The sequence below is a fragment of the Aythya fuligula genome, chromosome 21 (genome assembly GCF_009819795.1).
Source record: "Aythya fuligula isolate bAytFul2 chromosome 21, bAytFul2.pri, whole genome shotgun sequence".
NCBI lineage: Eukaryota > Metazoa > Chordata > Aves > Anseriformes > Anatidae > Aythya > Aythya fuligula.
In genome coordinates, this window is record NC_045579.1 from 6,862,694 (window position 1) to 6,882,686 (window position 19,993).

Below are 19,993 nucleotides of genomic sequence, written 5' to 3' on the forward strand. Positions count from 1 at the left end.
CCCCGTGCCCTGCCCGGGCTCACGAACGGAGGAGCAGTGCCACGAGGGTTGGCTCAGGCTGCCCGGACCACGGGAGGCTTCCCAGGCTCAGCATCTGTCCGGGCAGCGTCCGTGTGCGCCAGGATGGGTCCCCGGGGACGTGCCGCCGCACACGGGTGCGTGCCGGTGTCTCGCCTCGCAGAATTTTCCCAGAAAAAAAAAGAAAGAAGTACTCGGTGATGTAAAACCGGTTACAAAGTAAAAGCTGTCTCATGTTAGAAAATGTTTTTTTTTTGTTGTTTTTTTTTTTGGCAAAATAAAAATAAACTGTAAACTTCGCTGTACATGTCCTATCAAACAAAAAAATAAACCCCTCCGAACCTAAAATAGAAGAATCTGGGTCAGGAATCTGTGCCCTTAGTGTACATTTTTTGTGCAACGTATACTTTTTCTCAAAGTAAATATTATCTCCACTCATGACACTGTTAAAAATGTACCTACAAATGCTGAGAATAATCCTTAAAAATGCGTGACAAGCATTATGAGATCTGGAGACCGAACCGGACCCACGGACGTCTGAAATGGTGAGGGATTTCTTGCTGGTTTTGAAAAATCACTTACAGATTTTATAGCTGGTTGAACGAAAATTCCAACCACATTCATCCTGAAATGGGTGGGCTGAGTTATTATATATATATTTTTCTTCTATTTTATTTTTTTTACAAAATATATAATATGTGTAGAATATCTACTATTTAACTACCATTTTAGCTGAATTACCGTCCTTTGTACCAAGCTGCCAATGGAGAAGAGGTAACCTGAAATCCGCCTTTGCAACGCTCTTTTTCATTGTTAAGCCTGTTTCTGCTGTCACTGTTCTACATTTCTGCCTACGCTGGAAACAAATTCGAGTCGCGAGAACCCTGCAGGAGCGCTTCTTCCGAACGGCTTTCCGATTAAATCCGTGATAGGTTGCCCATTTCTCTAGCTGGGAAGACAGAATGAAGGTAAACGATCAGGTCCGGAGAGATGGGCAGCTACCCGGGGCCGTGCACCAACCAGGGCTTGTTCTCCCCTCTCCTGCTCGCTGCGACCCTCGCTCCCCGTCTGCGGTGCCCCCAGCCTGACGCCCCTAAATGCCTGCCAGGGGTGTCCCTAATTCCAAATTGATGGGACCAGCGGTGTCCCCGCAGCCTGCCTGCTGCCAGGGCACAGGAGGGGCTCAGCCAGGGGCTCCCTGCCCCATGCAGAGGCCAGCAGGCGTTCCTGGCCCCTTTGGAGGGCACGCGGGGAGGGGGTTTGTTCCCATTCCCCCTGACGGGGCAGAGCCACAGCAAACCACAAGTACGCCACTGCACGGCTGGGGGGTTTTGCAGCCTTTCGGCAGCTGTGATATGTTTCTTGATAACTGCTAAGGGACTAAGAAACCCATAAAACAAACCAAAAAGAAAAGAAGCTAGCTGGAAGCTTATGGCAGAGCAAGTACCCAAACTCTTTTTCCAAGCTGCCAGACCTTGGATCAGCAAGTGAGCACGATCAGAGGATGCGGAGCACGGCGCCGCATTGGAGGGTGGAACATCTCCTGCTGCCGATGCAATGCAGCTTGGCTGGAAAACTGGCTCAGCTGCTGAATGACAACAGAAAAATCCTTTCTCAAGGCCTCATTCTCCAAATGTACACGAATCCTTCTCGTCCTAGCACAGGAGCCAGCCCCTGCTGCTCAGGCGAGCAGTTCCAGCAAACCCCACGTACCCGGCGGCACGAGCATCTGCAAAACCTCCCCCGTTATTGCTGAGTAAGCTTTGGGCCGGCGCAAGTCAACGAAACCTGGAGCAGTTACCACCAGCTCAGGACGAAGCGTTTTGTGCTGAAAGGGCAGCGGCTGAAGGAGTCCGCTCGGCGCAACAACCTGTTGCTGCAACAGCCAAAAGACCTCGGGGCAAGACGAGGTGGCCGTAAGGTGGCAAAGCTAATGGGTGAACGTGCCTGCAGGTACCATGCCTGCCTGCTTTTTCCCTCGTCTAAAAGATCTGCTCAACAGGTCCATTCCACGGAAATACAGCTCGGTGTTTTCGTTTCGGGATTGGATTTTTTTTTGGCTTTTATCAATAGCAGGGGATGAAATAAACACGGTTCATTTCTAGTTACTACAAAAAAACATCGGGATGCTAGAGTCCTGCCTTGTAAATCTCCACATCTGCAGCTCTGGTCCTTCCTTCTTTCCTTCCTTCCTTCCTTTCTTACTGGCAGTTGTTCCTTTTATTGGTGTGCTTGGCATGCATAGGGATGTGAGGATTTCTCTGATAAAGTGCAAGTGCTGTTGGTCCTTATAAATAAGGGAAGATTGTGCATCTACTTTTGTCTCCTGGTTCACCGCCGAGCAGTCTCTGGGTGGCCAGAACGTGTCCTTCTGCAACTGTGCGGAAAGCTCACGCAAGTCCTGCTGTCGGAAACCTGCCCGAGCCATCTGAGGTTGGAGTTATTTGCCTTCTCTCTCTCCCTGACACACAGACACGCGCACAGACACACAGACACACGCGTCTCCCCCCGCCCCGGGGCTCCCCCATGGGGACCAGCTCAGGGGGGGCCCCGCTCCCCGTCCCTGCCACCCCGCGGCTCCGCCTGGCCGAGCTGCTTCAGACGGCGGCTTCTCCAAATGCAGAAACACATCACGCTGCTTCAGAAGGGCCGGGAACGAGGGAGCCGAGATAGATTTTATGGTGTCAAATCGCTACCAAGATTACACTGGAATACCCACAAGAACTACGCGGTGCAGCCAGCGGATACAAAGAAAGAGAAAGATCAATGGGGAAAGCACAACACGCAACTGCAGAGCTGGAGTGGGCTGATGCCGGAGAAGTGAGACAAAGAAGGAAAATTCAAGCACTGTGATAGCAGGGAGAATTTGCACAGGCTGCACCGTTTACAGCAGTAAAACACGAAAGCCCCAATGCAGGCTGTGGGGAAGGAGTGATGCTGAAACCTCGCTGCCCCCGAGGGGCTGCCCCACTCTGTGGTGCTGGGGTCCCCCAGTGGGGCTGGGGTCTCCGTGGCCACCCGTGCCCACCTCACCCAGCGCTCAGGAGGCACCGCTGCCACAGAAGGGACGGGCTTGGGCACAGCACCAGGTCCATACAGGCAGGATGGAAACCCCATGCCTGGTGTCTGGCTGCTCCTGCCCCACACAGCCACCAGAAGTCGAGGCAGGAGGCTCTGCACCGCGGCAGGGCGGGCTCAGGATGCTCCTCCAGGTTCATCAAAGCCACAGGGAATACTGCCAGCACCTTCAGAGATGTTTGGTTCAAACCCACATGTCTGGCAAGGAAGACTTCTTCCCGGGACAGCTTCCAAAAACGAGGGGAAAACAATCCGGACCGTATAACCCCATCAGAAAAGGACAGAAAACGATACAGAAACAAGAGACTGCACGTGTGGCTATGCGCAATACCAGAAGTTCCTACTTCCTTTTTTTTTGTTTGTTTTTTTTTTTTTTTGAACTGCACACTTACAATAAGGAAATGGAGCTGGGTAATTAGCGGATGAGTAGGGATGCGTAATTGGATAATTCTAAAAAACCGTTAATATTTAGGAAGGGCGGTTTACAAAAAGAACCGGAGGACTTTGGTCTGAACTCTTCTGTCCTTTCCACTCACGTAACTCCGAAGCAGCACAAGGGGAAACCATCTCAGGGCCGGCCACAAGCAGACCACCAAGCAGAGGGCTGCACCCGCACGGACCCAAGCAGCAGGGCTGGTGCACGGCGTGAGCACCCCAGCAGGAACGGGTTTCTAGCGCAGCAGCCTGAATCTGAGCCACAAAACCCAATTTCCCTGGCAGAACGTCGCCTTTGCATCGTCTTCCCTTGGGAACCTCACTGGGGATGCTCGCTCTTGCCCCCTGCACAAAACGTGCAATTCCCTTCGGATGCTCTCAGTGACCTCCTGCCCCTGCAGACCCCGCGAGCAGGGGCCGGGCTCCCCAGCCTCACCGGCCTCCCTCCCATCTCCCTCCCAACAACGGGGCACAGCTTTACGTCACCTTCAATTCAGAAGTCACTCTCCAGGAGACAAATGACCCCTCTGACCCCTGAAATCCGTCTCCTGGGGACGGAGCACAGCACGACAGCACGGGACAGCCGAGCCCCTCGGGTGGTCCCGGGGGGGGACACGCAGCACAAGCTGCCCCCAGTGCTCGCAGCCAGCCCCGGCCCCCGCCGCGCACCCACCGCCACCACAGCCCGTCACCCGCCCGCTGCTGGAAATGTGTTCCCGAAACAAAAAGGAAAAACTCTATATATATGTATACATACATATATATGTTTATACATACACACACACATATATATATGTATATGTCTATCTATATATACACGTATAGGTTTGAAAGGCAAGCTGCCAAAGTAGAAAACATCGGTTTAACTAGGTCATAGTATGCGTGTTAAAGAAATCAGACTTTTAGCCCATGACATTTTCTTTAAAAATGAGTATTTAAGATCTTCAAAAATTGCTACAGTACAAAAAGTGTTTGTGTGTGTATATATATTTTCTCTGTGTATATATCATATGTATGTATGTATATGGACCAGAATTAACGACCCCATCAGAAGAGACGCCCCACCCCTGTCCTCTGTAGCATTTCTGTGTTACTGACTTAGCTTCTGCTTCTCGCGAAGTCTTTTGCATCAGTACATGGCACATAATGGTATTATTGGCACAGGTTCAGAATCGTAGTCCGTATCCCAAGCTCCAGATGCTCAGTCCTGCTCCTTTCAGTTTTTCTCGGTTTCCTCTTCCTTCACGGGATTCTTCGCTCGCACATTTTTTACTCTTCTCCAAAAAAAATGCGCTCTTTGAAAAATGCAGTTACCTATAGGCGTGTTCATTTTTATAAAAATATATTTGGCCCATAGAACGCTGCTCTTTGAGTCTCCTACTGGTAAACAGAAATGGTAGGTACAGGTAACCCATTATTTTTTAATTTTTTTTTTTTTTACAGGTTCACCAATGGAATCCTGTTAAGGATGAAAAGAAAAATAAAGAGTGAGTCAGAACAGGGAAACGCATCCCAACTGGCATCAATTCTTTTATGCTTTTTTACCCATTTTTACCCGTACACAAACCACTGCTATCAACCACAAGCCCTCCCACCCAGCAGTGTCCACCCTCACGCGATGGCCCGGGTGTCCCCTGGCAGGTGACAGTCCCTGGCCCCCCAAACTTCCCCCGGTTCCTGACAATCCTTTGGGACCAGCCTGCTCCTCCTGCCGCCCCGGGGCAGCCCCAGCTTGGCACTGCTCTCCTCTCATCATTTCCAAGGGCAGCCTGCGAATTAGGATGCAGCTTCCTACACGCAGGGGGTACGGAGGAAGCTTCTGGTGAACAGTGGGAGTGACTAAGAGGCTTAGGTGTGCCTTACTGCACACTTTTATCTCCCCAGTGTGTTTTCCAAAGCGTAATTTATTGCTGATAATTCTCAAATTCTGGAGCTTTTCATACTCGGGCTAAGAGCATCGAGTGCTCTGGCAGATGAGAAGGCGATGATGAGCACTAACAAGATTTTCTAAAGTTAAATGCCCTAAAGAAATCAATAGAGAATTGGTTAAGCATCAAAACCAGAAAGCCTATTGAAGTTCCTCTTAAGCTATTTATTTGCCATCTTCTGACAGATCTCTCCCTACGTAATCTTTAAACCTTTATGTGAAGACAATTACTCCCCATCATTAGTGTGGCCATTTGCTTTATGTGTATGTGACTCCACGTATATCGCTGCGCTGCGTTACAGCTGAGCACGATGTGATGGCTACGTGCGAGCTCTACGTGCAGCCCCGTGCACGCTGGAAGCGCTGCCCATAGCATGCTCCCAACATACTGGCCCTCACCAGCACTACGACCTCTGACTAGCTGGCGATAGGCATCCAGAAATGCAATATATTTTCTGTTCAAGGGTTTTTCTTCAACGCTATTTTTAAGCGAAATGCCCAGCGCACACCCTCTCAATGCAAACACTGAACTAATTAGCTAGGCAGATTTTACAGAATCCTTAATCTCTTGTACCAGGGCTGTGCTGGGAATGGTGTTATTTCTCAGAAGACAAGCCTGGATTTTTTATGATGACTCATTATCTGTTAATGTTAATACAAACCATTTGCTGTTGTTAGGCAGAATGGGGACATCGCAGCAGCTGCTTGCCATGTTCAAAGCTCAGAATTACCATACAATACTGTAAATTTGGACTGTTTTCTGAAAAAGCTAGGGTCAGATCAATGTTATAATACCGGTAACATTTCAAAATCTCACAGGACCACTTCTCTAATACTGATGCTGAACATGTACGTAGTGCTGGATGAATACTATTTAATGCATGCATTGCAGGATGTAAAATTTATATTGTATTCCAAATAGCCTCTTTGTGCAAAGTAGGTCAGCGCTTGATCAACCTTACAGATTTTTGTATAATCTCATTCCATGGGGTTTTTCAGTCAAAGAGAGTGGGATTAAGGACAAGAATAATGCGAAATACCAAACTTGATTTCAGAAAGCCCAGGCCAGAGCAAAATCCAACCAAAGCAGCTCCGCTGCTGCGGTTCCTGGCCGAAGCCCCAAGCCTATGTGTGTCCCCAGACCCCACGGCTGGAGGGGGCTTGAGCTGTGCCCCTGGCAAAGGCCAGTGCTGAGCTCCTCAGCAGCCTCTGCCACCTTTTTCCTTTGGGTCTGCAAAACCTTTGCCCTGGATCCCAAGTGCCAGGAGCCACCCCAGGCTGCCCCGAGGGCTGCAGGGACGGCATCGGGCTGTGCTGCTCCTGCCTCATCTCCATTGGCACCTAGCCTGGTGAGGGCACAGGCGTTTCTGCTTCTTCTGCCTCTACGTTCTTAACCCTTCACTCAGCTGCCTGGCACAAATGCTTTAATTGACCACTTCACTGTTCTCAGAAAACAGCCTTGGGCCACGCCACTGCATCTGTTTGCCAGGCTGCCGGGAACGGGCAAAGCCCCCTGCTTTAACTGCAGGAACAGTTGGCGTGCTGCCTTCTGCATAGGTGTGACACTCATCTACGAGAGAGTGCTCCAGAGGGGGTTGATGGCAGGCAGATGAAATCTGCTGGAAAACTCCAGCAGCTGTTCACTGTGCTGGGAACTCTGCTCTTCAGAGGGCCACCGCCAAGGCAGGGACCACTCCGGTGTCACGTAAGCCCTGAGAACATCTCATATTGGCAGGGGATGAACTTGACCTAAGGAAATAAAATCAACATCTGCTTGCGATGTAACCAGATGAGTGTCACCGGGTTTCCTTACAAAATCCCCGTGCTACCTGCAGCTCTCTGAACTGGAGCCCGTTGCACGGTGCCACCCTGCGCACCCTGACCCTGCAGAGACCAAGAGGTGTGCACCTGTAAAGTCTCTGTTAAACTCAAAACAGCCTCCCAGTGCTCATCTATTTAAAATTTCTGCATGTTCTCTCAGCTCCTGCCATCCTGCCATCCTTTTCCCTGGCCACGTAATCTGTCTTGTGCCTCGAGCTCTGAGTCTACACGTTCGGTAGTACTAATTTGCTTATTAGAGAGCTAAGAGCTGTGAAGTGCCATCAATTAATACTTGTAAAGTACTCCGAGCCTTTCCAAGGGAAGACGTTTCCAGCACCAAGGCTGGTGTGGCTTCTAAACCCCATGGACTGCACGGTGCCCTGCTCAGGGGCTGCCTCGTGGCCCTCCTTCCCCTGCAAACACGGCAAGGAATGGGTGGGAAACAAAGCTGGGACCAACCTGCAGCCTTCCACCTCTGCTGAGGTGCGTCTGTCAGTCACCTGCAGGCAGCTTTGCTGGCTTGCTTTGTAAGCCAGCCAGGAAAACGTTCCCACCTCCAGAGGAGATGCAGCCTGAAGCAGCTGAGAGCTGCCAAGCACCTTTTCCAGCACCCTCTGCTCCAGGAACGAGAGCTGTTAAGGCGTCCCCAGCTCTCCCTGCCCGTGCCTGCCTGGTGTCAGCACAGCGAGACCACGACAGGGGACAACCTACACGCTGAGCTTCCTCTCCACCATCAGCTACGCCATCTGCTCTCAGGTTTTACCTTGCACAGTGACTTGGGAAAAAAGAAATTTTGGTCTACGACACGTCCTGGGCAGGAGGTGCAGGCACACGCTGGGACATGGAGCTGTCCTGGTGCATGCACACCTGCACAGGGGTGTGCGCACACAGAGAAGGGTTTTTGGACTAATCTCATTTTGTTAATTATTACTGAAACCAAACAGAACTTTATAAGTAATTGGAGCACTATTACAGAGCTAATGATCCAGGTAAAATTTGGATAGATTTTTCCAGAGCATGTCGATACGTGTTTCATGGATTCCATGAAAACAGGTCAATGAGAATTTCAAGGATTTAATAATGGGCCGGCTTTAGACTATTTAAAGAAATCTATTGAAATGATCGAGGACTCGTTCTTTGGCACAGAATTACACAGGACCTTGAAAACCAGTGGTGGGGATTGCCCGTTTCCTACAGTGGGCGAGTCGCTCTCCTTCAGGCACCTGAGCTGCTGCTGACATTTACGTGTGATTGGGTTGGGTTTTGTTTTGCTTTTTTGTAAAGCAAGGGACAGACTTCACAATCTACAAAGCTTAGGGTGTAAAGGCGTAGTAGGCTACTGCTGTTTGCTTTTTAAGCGTGTGCCTGCACGTGCTGTTGAAGACAGTGCAGAATCTGTCCCCAAAGTGTCCTGCAGCTGATCCTTGCTCACCAGCACAAGCTCTCTGGCCAGGTACCTTCGCACTTTGTCTCCTCCAGACAGTGGCCACACAGAACCAGAGAAATAATGATAGAACACTGATCGATGGGGAGTAAGAGCCTGTCCTAATTGAAGAGGAAAAGCTCTCTGGGCTTCCCCCCAGAAGGCTCCCTCCGTGCCCTGCCCCTGCCTCCTGCCCAGCCAGGTGCGCGCCTCACCTGGGCTGCCCAGACACAGCCACGAGCACAGCAGAGACCATTAACTTTTTATTCCCTTTCATTCTAATCTAATTATCTCTCTGTGTTCAGTAGCCGAGTGTAATGTTAAACAGGCTATTCCGAATAAGCTCCAGCCAGGGAAGACTGGAAATTTCATTTCCACGGAATCTGTGGTTCATTACAGCGGGGACTTGGGACAGACCGCTTAATGGACCCGAGCGCGTGGCTCGAGCTGGCACGGCTGCCCCCAGCCTCATCCCATGGCACACGGTGAAGCCTGATTGCTTTTCCTGCCACTGCTGTCAGCAGCGCCACCTTCACCAGAACAACAAGGAGGTGAAAACAGCCCAAGCTAACTAAAACAACACAAAAAGCAAACAACAAAAAAAGAAAAAAAAAATCTGCTGGAGTGGTTTTTGAGAGCGACTTCTACCGAAGGCACCGCGCAGGGGCTGCTCGGAGTGGTACCTACCAGGAAACAGCCACACGGCGTCTGCCCTGCCCCGGGAAGTAAAACAGGCTTCGGCCAGTCAGCAGGAGATTTCAAACCATTTCTCAGACACAAAGGCCACAGGAATAAGATGCCGATCAGAAGACGAGGGTCTGCAGCGAGCAGAAAAATGGGCTTGCGCGTGCTGGTGCATAACACGAGCAAGCCGCAGAGGCCTGCTGCACAAATCAGCTTTTCAGAGCAAGAACAAACCTCTGGAGCAATGCTTTCGGGGGGGCTTATTGGCCTTGGAAACCGGGGTGGTGCAAAGCAGAGAAAGAAGCAGAAAAGGATGGCCTGCAAAGTCATGTTTCTCCCTGAGAACAAGCACCTTGTAGAGCAGCCAAGCCATGTCCCTATGGGGGCAGCCCCATTTCCCCAGGTGGCCGTGATGCCTGTGCCACTTGCAGGGCTGTGCATCACCTCCACGGGGCTGCAGGGAGCGTGCCCAGGCCAACAAAACCACACAGAAAGCATTGCCTTGAGGCACACAAGCAACGAACCCTCCCCAGCAGCACGCAGACGGGTGGGGAAGCAGAGCACCGTGCCCCCCACCATCCATTCACACACACACGGGTTCAACGAAATGGTTTGAAAATCAGGCACGTTCTCTGCCTTCCAGCATCAGAGGAGACAATACGCACGCAGACCATGGTTAGAAGGGTGCCTGGTAAGTTGCTGCCTTCCAGGCTTGTGTCCCTCATGCAGCTGGACCCCGGCTGTGGGCAGCAGCCCAGCCGCAGAGCACGCAGGACCCGAGCACCTCATCAAGTTGCTCATCTCCTCCTCACAAGCCTCCCACGGCTCCCTCCAGCTTTGCCAGCAGAGATGGGGGCACTGCACGGAGCAGCCAAAGGCACCACTGCAGCAGAGCGAGCCCAGCCCTGGGGAAGGGTCCCCCCGGTCCCCCCTCCTGCAGCGAGGGGCACGCAGAGCCACGGCTCACCGGTCTCGCACCTCGCTGTCAGCTCCCATTATGCCCCCTTGTTAATGTATCATTATTTCGTGCCAGACAAATGGTTCATTCGGTTCTCGCAGCCTGCTCCTTCATTAATCACACCGCTCATTCACAGCCGAGCAGCTCTTTAGGTGCCACTTAGAGGACAGCACAAATTCCGCGAGATGGATCTGAGGAACATTTACTTGCCGGAGGCAGGGAGCTGAGAAGCGTGCGGTGTAAATGCCGTCGGGGCTGGATGAGAGGTGCTCAGGGTAAGGGCAGCTGACACCACAAGGACGGGGCACAGCAGGAGAGCTGAGCAGGACCGGGGCAGCCTTCCCCACCCGAGCACAGGGACCCCAGTGCCGGAGGTGCACGGGAACGCGACGGGCATCCCCTCACCTGTTTCCATTGTACGTCGCTTTGTAATCTCCGGGTGAGTGCAATGCCTCCTCCGTGTACACGGGCACCGGCGTCCTGACACACTCGTGGGAGCACTGCAGCGTTTCGTTGTAGGCTGTGAATATGTCCAGGCTGCTGGGCACGCGGGCGGGGGTGAAGTCGGTCAGGTTCTGGCAGCTCTCCTCCTGCTGATTGATTTTGCGTTGGTGGCTGTTGCGCCGCGTGGTCCCGCTCTGCGCGCAGCTGGGGCGGCGAGGAGAGGAAGAGAAAACACGACACAAAACACGGCGCTGACGCTTGGAAGAAGAACTCGCGTTATCGGCCATTAATTATACATCATTTGATATTAGATTACAATGCAGGCGCTTTGGAAAGATCAGCCGCAATCAAGCAGTCATTTCGCTTTATTTATTTATTTTTTTTTTTAACGAGCAAATTTAAATTTTAAATATAAGCTTTTAACTACCAGAAGAATTACTTAGCGAGTCACACGTTTGTATCTGCGGGAAATGAAAGCCTTATTTTAAAATGAAAAAAAAAAAAAAAAAAAAAGCAGATGAGAACAATTAAGTTAAACCCCTTCTATTTGGGAGGCATCAAAAGGCTTTAATTATTGGGATAAATGACTCCAGAAATGTGTCTGACACCCAGAGCTATTCTTCCCCAGCAGGGCCGGGTGAGCACCCTGGGCACGGCTGGTGGCCAAATGGCTACTGGGGGCCAAAAGCCCGGGGGAGAGCGGGTGGAACCGCTCACACACGAGGGGTTCCTGGTACATTTGCAGCAGGAGCAGCAGCACCCAAAGCACACACCCTGCATTCAGCCGGCACCCACCCGCCCTGCCCAAGGGGGGCACGCAGCACCCCGCGGGAGGTGCAGCCGGCGTCCCACTTGGTGCCAGTGACTGATCTGGGTCAGCCCTGCCAGCTCACAGCGTGCTGCTCCCCAGCCCTCACTGCTCTGCCTCTCACACACGGGGAGCCCAACCTGCACGAGGGAACCAGGCTCGTGCTGGGAAATGCCAGAGCAGAGCTCATGGGGTGCCGGTTTTCTGCCGGTGCCACAGCTGACTGCGGGCTGAGCTTGCCTGCATGCATTCCCCAGCAGGTGCCCAATTCACTCACTGCAAACAAATTCTGCTCGTCACCCACACCAATCAAAATTTTCCCCCTCTCCTTTTTGGCTTCAGCATTCGGCTGCTTGAGCTGTCCCACCAAGCTGTGGCTGGCCAAGCCACGGTACCTGGGCACACAATGACCTCCTTGGGTCTGCCTGGCAGCACCTGTGCCAGCCCTTTTTCCTCCACAGCACTTCAAATAGCTTTGCCTCCCAGTAAGCAAACAGGCTTTTAATCAACCCGTTTTTCTAACTCACTTCCAGGCTCAGGGGCTGATTTCCCGTGGTGCCCACAGGGAGCACCGGGCTCCCGTGGGCAGTGGGGAGCACACCACAGCGGGGCTGGGGGTGGCAGTGGGAGAAACCCAAGGGCAGAGACCCCAGGGCTGCCCGGGCCAGCAGCACCACGCTGCAGCTCTCCTCGTGGTCCCAGAGGTGCAGCAGCACTATTACACCCAGCAAGACTGACCTCAAAGTAGGCCAGTTTCTCTGGGAAAATAGGTAAAGTCACGAGTGCCTGAAGCGAAAAGCTAACCTATTTTACCAGACGCGCAGCCATGTTAAGGGAATAAATGAGAGCAAATTAAGCTAGAGGAGCACACGAACACTCCAGGGGATGGACACACTTAGATCTGGCACCATCCAAGGTGCTGGGATGAAGCATTTCAGCCCTGGAGCCACAGGAGAGGCTGGAGAACAGAAGCGCAGCCTGCGGAGCCATGCGGGCACACTGAGGAGCAGGGCAACTCTCGCCACCTGCTGCCATAGAAGGCAGGGTTTTGACGTCACCAGATGACATCACTGCAGGGATCTGGCACTAGTCAGTCACCGAGCAGTGACACACACATGTCCCTGTGTGAATTCAGGCCCCTTGATCCTCACCACCCACTCATATCAGACCACAGACTTGGAGAAAGAGGTGGGGTGTTCACCCAAAGCCACCCGGGCGCAGGGGGCAGGCAGGGGGTGCTGGGGACCCTTGGGGCAGTTTCCATGTAAAAACCACTTTATCCTGAGACGCCTTTCACAGCCCATCTTGGCTGCTGTGTGCTCCCAGCAGGGAAGGCTCCCGGTGTTGCAGCCCTCGCCCCTGACCACCCCATCCAGCAGCACCACCCCATCCGAGCTCACCACCGAGAGGCCTTACCAGTTTTTTAAGACAAGAGTTGTTATCAGAGCAGCTATGACCATGATGAGGGACACTGTAATAGTGATTATCTGATGGACCGCCAGACCTGCAAAGAAAAAAAAAAAAAAAGAAATATCAGAGAGAGCGAAGATGGGAACCCAAGGGGCTGCAGGGTAACACCGAGCAGAACCCACAGCCTTATGAGATGTGCTCAACCCAGCCCAGTCCCCCCAGCTCCAGCAGGAGGAAAACAAAAGCTCCCACTGTGTGCACACCTCCGAGATACTCCCACGAGCCCCAGGGTGCCCCATCACATCCCCTGCCCTCATCCTCCCAAAGCCCTTCCCCAGCACGGAGCTGGTGAGCAGCCCGCAGGCAGCGCAGCTCCTGCAATTCTCCCTCCCGCATTACATTAAATAATCTTTAAACCAGGCTTCTCCTTTTCTATCCTCTCAAGTATGTTCCTTGTCAGCATGAATTAGGCACGAAGAACGGAAGAAATGTAAAGACGCATACCCTCTGGGATGGAACGGGAAACTTGAGCGCAGCCTTGCAGTGGGTGCAGGATTAACCAGAGATAATAATTACAGTACTAACTGCGGCTCACTTAAGAAGGTCGGATGGGCTCATTTTCTCCTAATTCACCTTACACAGGGTATAATTTTGGCTCGTGTATCATTCCTAATGAGCAGTTTGGAAACAAAAGCATCTCAATGTACAGTATGTTTGTGATTTTGTGCTGCTTTACAGTCACAATTTCGTAATGAAATGATTTTCCTGGCTGCAGCCCAAGGATGTGCTATTTTTCACAAACAGATGTTGCAGCTCCTGATGGATGATGTTTTTTAATAAATAAATAAATGTTAGCATGACAGGAAAATGAGCAGTTTTATATATTTATGTCTATATATAGATACAGATATGTATCCGTACAATACATACGTAGTGTTCCTGGCTCGTGTGGGTGTGCGTGGCAAGGAAATTGCTTCTTCCCATGCAAGAGCATGACAAACCCCAGCTAGCTGCCTGCAGGCAAAGCTGGTGGAGCCAGGGAGAGCCCACAGAGCCACCTTGACGTGCCCAGCCCCACCAACATTGTGCCGGGAGGTGGTGGCACAGTGGCCAGCAGCTCTCCGGAGCCAGCTCAGTGCTGCATCTGCAGCACCAGCAGCCGTATGCACCACATCTGGGTGCTGCTCTGCTGCCTTCTCGCAGAGAATAACAGTTTGGGCTCCCTTCGGATTTGTTATCTTGCCTTCCCCCTGCTCACCCACACACCAGGCGTTTCACATCCCTACTGATAAGACCTGTCAATGCAGAGAAGCCGCTCGAGTCCAGCCCGGCTCCCAGGGCAGAGCTGCCACCCCCCAGGGGCATGCAGGTGCCCAAAGCCTCCTCAGCCCCCACAGCGCTGAAGAACTGCCAATTCCCCAAAGCCCAGGGGCAGTGGACCCCCTCCAGCCCACAGCACAGACACACCAGCCAGGAGCGACACCTTTTCAGGGAGCTGCAGCAAATCAAACACGCAGAGATGTGAGCCTTGACAGTTTAATACAATAAAGCCAAGGTCACCTTTGGCCAGCCTGATTCACCAAGCAGCTGGTGCCAGCAATGGCTCGCGGCAAGGTTCCTGCTTCCCACGGTGCCAGGAGCACATCTGAAGCCGCAGCCCACGGCACAGGCAGAGCGCTCACCTCCCCGGAGAGCCCTGGGGATGGCCCAGCCAGAGCTCCTTGCTCTGAAAGCAAAGTGCTTCAAGGCAACCCCAGATTTCCTCTGAATGCTGCTCGTGAGCAAGGCTCGTCTTTGGCAGGAAACCTATCCACTGCTGCAGCCCAGCATGGAAGAGGCTCCTGGGTCCAGATGGGAGGGAAGCGTTGTCTTCCTGCCCTAGGACTCGTGTTAGTGCATCTAACATGGACTGCAAGCTGCAGCCCTGAGTCCTCCCTCCAGCCTGCAAGCCAGCTGCCAAAGGCCAAACCCAGCACAGGAGCCTCTGGGGCTTCAAATAAGGCCCCCGATCCACCCCAGCTGCCTTCCAGCTGGCCTGAACCCACGCAGGCCCAGCCTGCCCCTCGCTACATTCATACAAGGCACCCGGGCACCCTGCTCCTGCTGCCCCGTAGTCATTCCCCTTTGGCAAGCACAGAGGGGCTTTGTCCCCAGGGGTTCAGGATGCCAGGGATGCACTGGTCCCATGGTCAGGTGCAGTTATTCCAACGCACTGGGCACTCCTCTGTGCTCCCATGACACAGCAATGAAATTATAAGTGGAAAAAAGTCCAGAGGAGGGTGGATCGGCACATTATAAATCAATCCGTGGCTTTTTCCTTGTGATAGCTGTGTTGTTGCAGTTGGCAATGAGGTCAGGTCCTGCAGACAGACGTAACGTGGTGGCTCCTGCACCTTAACCTGTTCTGGCTGCCGTCGTCTGATGATGCTCAATACAAAGTGAGGGTGCGATGGACAGAATCACCCATGCCCCTGACTGGGAGACAGGCCTGAAGGGGGACAGAAGGGCATCCTTCAGACAGAGGGGTTCACCAGCACAGCGATGCCCTGGGCTTCTTGTGCCCATGTCATTTCCCTCACAGCTGTGGCACCAGGGTTTGGGGGGCACCTTTGGCACTCCTCAGGGGTTGGCTCTCCTCCTTGCCTCTGTCTTGTCAGTGGCAGAAACACCAGATGCCAGGATTTTAGTCATGAGCTAAGAGTTGCTAGTGTAAAGAACAGTAAAAACAAGAACAAAACAATAAAAATCCCTCCAAATAAAACAGAAGTGTTTCTGGAAGGAGACGCACGCAGCATCTTCTGGTGCTCACTCTGCTTTGCCAGAGGATGCGACGTGGGGGAGTTTGGGAGAGGAGCCTGAGCAACAAGCAGAAATCCTAGCTGATTCACTCCCCCGAGCAGGCAGAACCCCCGGCAGTGGCTCATCAAAACGCAGGGAGAGGCAGAATATTGGGAAAAACACGTCCTTTGGGGTCTTCCTCTGCCCCCTGCCCCACGAGCTGCTCTGCGCTCCCTCCCTGGGGACGCAGCGGGTGGCTGCCTGCCAGCGTCCCGGCGGAGCCGGAGCAGGAGGGATGAGTCAGGGTTATTTTTCTCCCTCAACTCAAGCACCTATTTTGCAAATGACCCATTTCCTTCATTTACTCCCAATTACACTTCAATTGGTTCAAACAAACTGTGACAAGGTTCCTCTGGAGAACACTTGGCAGCGGCAGCTGCCGAAACAAAAGCGAGGGGCGTGCGGAGCGGAGGGCGCGCACCCACCATGCGGCCAGAGCATCCCGGCTGAGCATCCCGCTGCTCCCCAGATGGGAGAGGTGTCTTGAGGGGCACAGGGCAGCCGTGCCTCCCGCAGCCAGCCTGCCCTGTGCTGTGCCGTGCCAGTGTCCCGCGCGTGCCGAGGTCAGGAGCAGCAGCGAGCCCGGCAGCGGCGGCACAACCGCCAGCCGCACCGCTCGCAGCGGTCTTGGAGCAGCTCCCAGTGGGACACCGCCGGGAAAGATAAAAGGAAAGGCTCTAAAAATAAAGTCAAGCCAGCCCAGTGCCCGATTCCTTTGAAAACAAGCAGCTTCGGAAAGCAGACCTTCGCAGAGACGGGAGCCGAGGAAGAGGCGGCAGGGGCGCGGGAGAGCCCACGATGCAATTAAAGCTCCGCTTACATAACCCGAAACACGCAGGCAGAACAGATTGCAGGTGGCAGAGCTCTGGGAAGGATGGCATCTCTTCTGAGCAGGACACATGGATTTTAAGAAGAGCTGGATAATTTTAGACTCCGGCACATACATAAGTTGCCATATGTACTAGTATGGTTCCTTTGCATTGCATATTAATTCTGCACCCAAGTCTAGGAGGATTTCAAGGGGATGGGAAATGTTTTTCCCAAGAGCGTTAACCACAGCAGAGCTAGAGGCTGGGGACGGGACCTGACAGGTAACTGAGATGATTTCTTGGGAAGCCCTACAGCGATACCCACTAGAATAAGGACTAATTTGTCTCTGTTCTTACTTAGCAAATATATCAAATCCTTTCCTCCGGGCCTTCAAGGAAATATATAGAACTGCACAAAGCAAAATCGATCAGGACTATCCAATCTGCAAGATAAGGTGTTAACGGATGGGGCGTTCTGGGATGCGGGAACATCCCGTAAGGGACAGCACCTGAGGGAGTGCGGCAAGATGACAGAGAGAGAAGGCTACGAAGAGCAGAGCATTATTTTAAATACAGCCGTAGGAACCCGACCCGTCTGGAGGAAAGGGACCTGGAGAATAAAATCGATAGCTCATAAAGCAAAATTACCCTTCCGCCTTCAGCGCAGGCAGCCTGTGATGTGCACAGCCCTGAGTGCATAACTCAGCTCAAGGACTGGGCCCCTAAAGCCCCGAGCTGCCGGGGCAGCGGTGGGACCGAGCTGGAAGCAGCAACACCAGGCGGGGGCAGATTTATTTGCTCCCCCTGTGGCGTGGCTCTGGCTGCTGCTGCTGATCCCACGGGAAGCAGCAGCAAGGCAGAATCCTTCCCCACGTCAGTGAGGATTTGCACAGCCAGGAGCCACGAGCTGCCTCGCTCTCCCCTTGCTCTGCTTTGTCTTCTGGAGGAAAATCATCCTGACTTCTTTACACAGGGACCTTCACTCCCTGGGTCCTTCAGCCAAACCCGTCACTTCGCATCTCTGCGGGCAAAACCCCAGCAGCAGTGGGGGACAGCAGGATGCTGCTGCATGTGCCACCCTTTGCTCCTCATGCACTGCTCTGCTTCCTTCCTCTGAGTGCCTAGAAATGCCCAGGGACATCCCCAACAGGGGCTTTGGGCTTGGAGAGCTTTGTCCAGGGCCGGGCATGTCCCAGGGCCAGCACCCGTGTGCGCAAGGACATGTATCCCACGTCCAGAGCCTGCTGAGGCTGCTTCTTCTCAATGGAAAACTGTCTCCTCCTTCACCATCACACTTCCACACTTTGTTTCAACACAAAATACATTTGCATGCTGATTTGCTCAGATTTTTTATTTTTTTTTAATTTCTTACTAAAAATCCTCCCATTTTTTTAGGGTTTTTCTGTTACTTCCTCCTTTACAACCAATAAAAAATGAGAGAAAAAAACAAATTTTCCTGAGGAAAGCCAGGCAAACCTGCTGCTCCCCCCCTGCTGCTCCCCCCGCAAGGAGGTTTTTCCTAGGGGAGCGTAAACTTTTGGCACATTCACGGAGCATCTGGTGACCGCGGGGTCCCAGCGCACGGAGGTGAGCTTTGGGTGGGTGCTGCCAGCACCCAGCTCAGCCCCGCTGAAGTCCCCTTTTCCTGGCAAAAGTAAGGCTGAAAACATTTTAAACCACACAGGGCTGCCACCACCTCATTACAGAAGCAGGTGGTCATTTAATGCCACGCTGATACCCGGAGCAGCAGCCAGGTTATTGCTGGGTCCCGGCACGGCGTCGCCGCTCGGGTGCAGCCAGCTGCAGCTGCACGGAGCAGAGACCTCCTCCCGGCACGGGGACTGCAAGCACTTCACTGTTACAAGGCTTTTACTAGTAAATTTGACGCAGTGACCATTTAACTCGAGGGTAATTACAGGAGAAGTATTTAATGGAATTGAAAGTGTGTCCAAACCCCCGTGCTTCTGCTAGTGCAGCAGAATTTAATGTGTCGCATGCCAGGAGGGAAAGCTCTTCAAAGGCGCTCTTTGAACCCTTGGAAATGCTGAAATATGGCTGGGATTTTCCATTCGCACACCGTCCTGCTGAGCACTGCTCTCACCTGGGACTGCTCCCCCCATGAAGCACCAGGCTGGCATTTCCAGGTCCCAGCCCAGCCCGCTGCCCGACTCACAGCTAGGGCTGCCCCACCACGGAGCTGCCCCAGCCCCAGATGCTCAGATCTGGCACCAGAGAAATCTCTTCAGGAGACATCTCAGTGTTAGGTTCCTCATTTTGGAGAACAGGACACACAAACTTATGGAAACCCACCTCTGGCACCCACACAGGCAGCAGCCGAGGGACTCGCCTGTTCAGACGCAGGACAGGAGGCATGCATCAAACTGGAAAATGGGATTTTGAGTTCCCAAAATCAAGGGGAAAAAAAAACCAATCTTCTCAAAGCAGGCAAATGCTTGGACACTTTTTGCTGCTAAAGTGTTGCTAGGACATTTTTTTTTTTTTTTTTGTATGTTAAAGACCATATATTTGCTACCAAGATGAAAGTGCTGAATTTTGGCCTTTCTGTCCACCTTTTGAAACAGCTCCTGGACAGCTCTGCATCAACAGAATTAATTCCACGAGAAAATCCATTCGAGACTAATGTGTCGCTACTGCAGGAGTGTGCAATGGCAGCGAACAGGAGATATAAGCTCTTAATTAAAAACAAAGAGAACCTCTATCCCCCAAGGCCTTTATTTCAACAACACTGGTTAGGGAGACCATATTTTTCATTTTCCCAATAAAAACAGCTACGAGCCGCAGCTCTTTGAAGACCCTCATCAAGGCCTCTAAGCTGCATGAAATTAAAAAAAGAGGAAACAGCTTCATTTTGTTTTGCAGCGTATAATCTTGAGTTACCGTTGGCGGCAGAAAAACAACAGCTGCTCCGACTACCTGCTCCATCTCAGCCAGGAGAGCTGCAATTAAGCACCTAAGTGCCTTCCTGCACACACGCCCGCTGATTGCCTCCCCGAACTCCGCCGCTTGCTCCTTCTCCCCCACCCTAACCCTAATTACGACCCTGAGCCCCTGCTCTCCCCCAGCAACTCGTGGGTGACTCTTGGTGAGATGCTGGCTGGGGGCAGGAGCCCTGAGGAGCCCCCGGGCTCTGCCGGCACAGGGGGAGCAAGGGAGGAGCGGGGGGCACCGAGGGGCTGCCGGAGGTGGGCGCAGGGCACGGCGTGAATGGCACAAGGTGAGCTGGGGAGGGAAGAGCTTGATTGCAGCCCGCAATTAGACACACGAGGTCAGGCCCTGCTGCCTCTCATTCATCAATCAGAGCATCACCTCCGGTCAGGGA

At 52.7% G+C, this 19,993-nt stretch overlaps 1 protein-coding gene across 1 annotated transcript in view; it reads right to left on the bottom strand.

Annotated features, from left to right (window-relative positions):
* Window positions 1-4,323: 4,323 nt before the first annotated feature.
* AJAP1 (adherens junctions associated protein 1) overlaps window positions 4,324-19,993 on the bottom strand; it is a 41,749-nt gene continuing 26,079 nt past the window's right edge. Inside the window, exons 3-6 of the mRNA XM_032201534.1 lie at window positions 13,013-13,100; window positions 10,750-10,992; window positions 9,390-9,520; window positions 4,324-4,990 (exon numbers count right to left, since the gene is read on the bottom strand). Coding sequence (XP_032057425.1) covers window positions 9,448-9,520; window positions 10,750-10,992; window positions 13,013-13,100 — 404 coding nt within the window. The 3' untranslated portion in view covers window positions 4,324-4,990; window positions 9,390-9,447. The remainder of the gene's footprint in view (window positions 4,991-9,389; window positions 9,521-10,749; window positions 10,993-13,012; window positions 13,101-19,993) is intronic.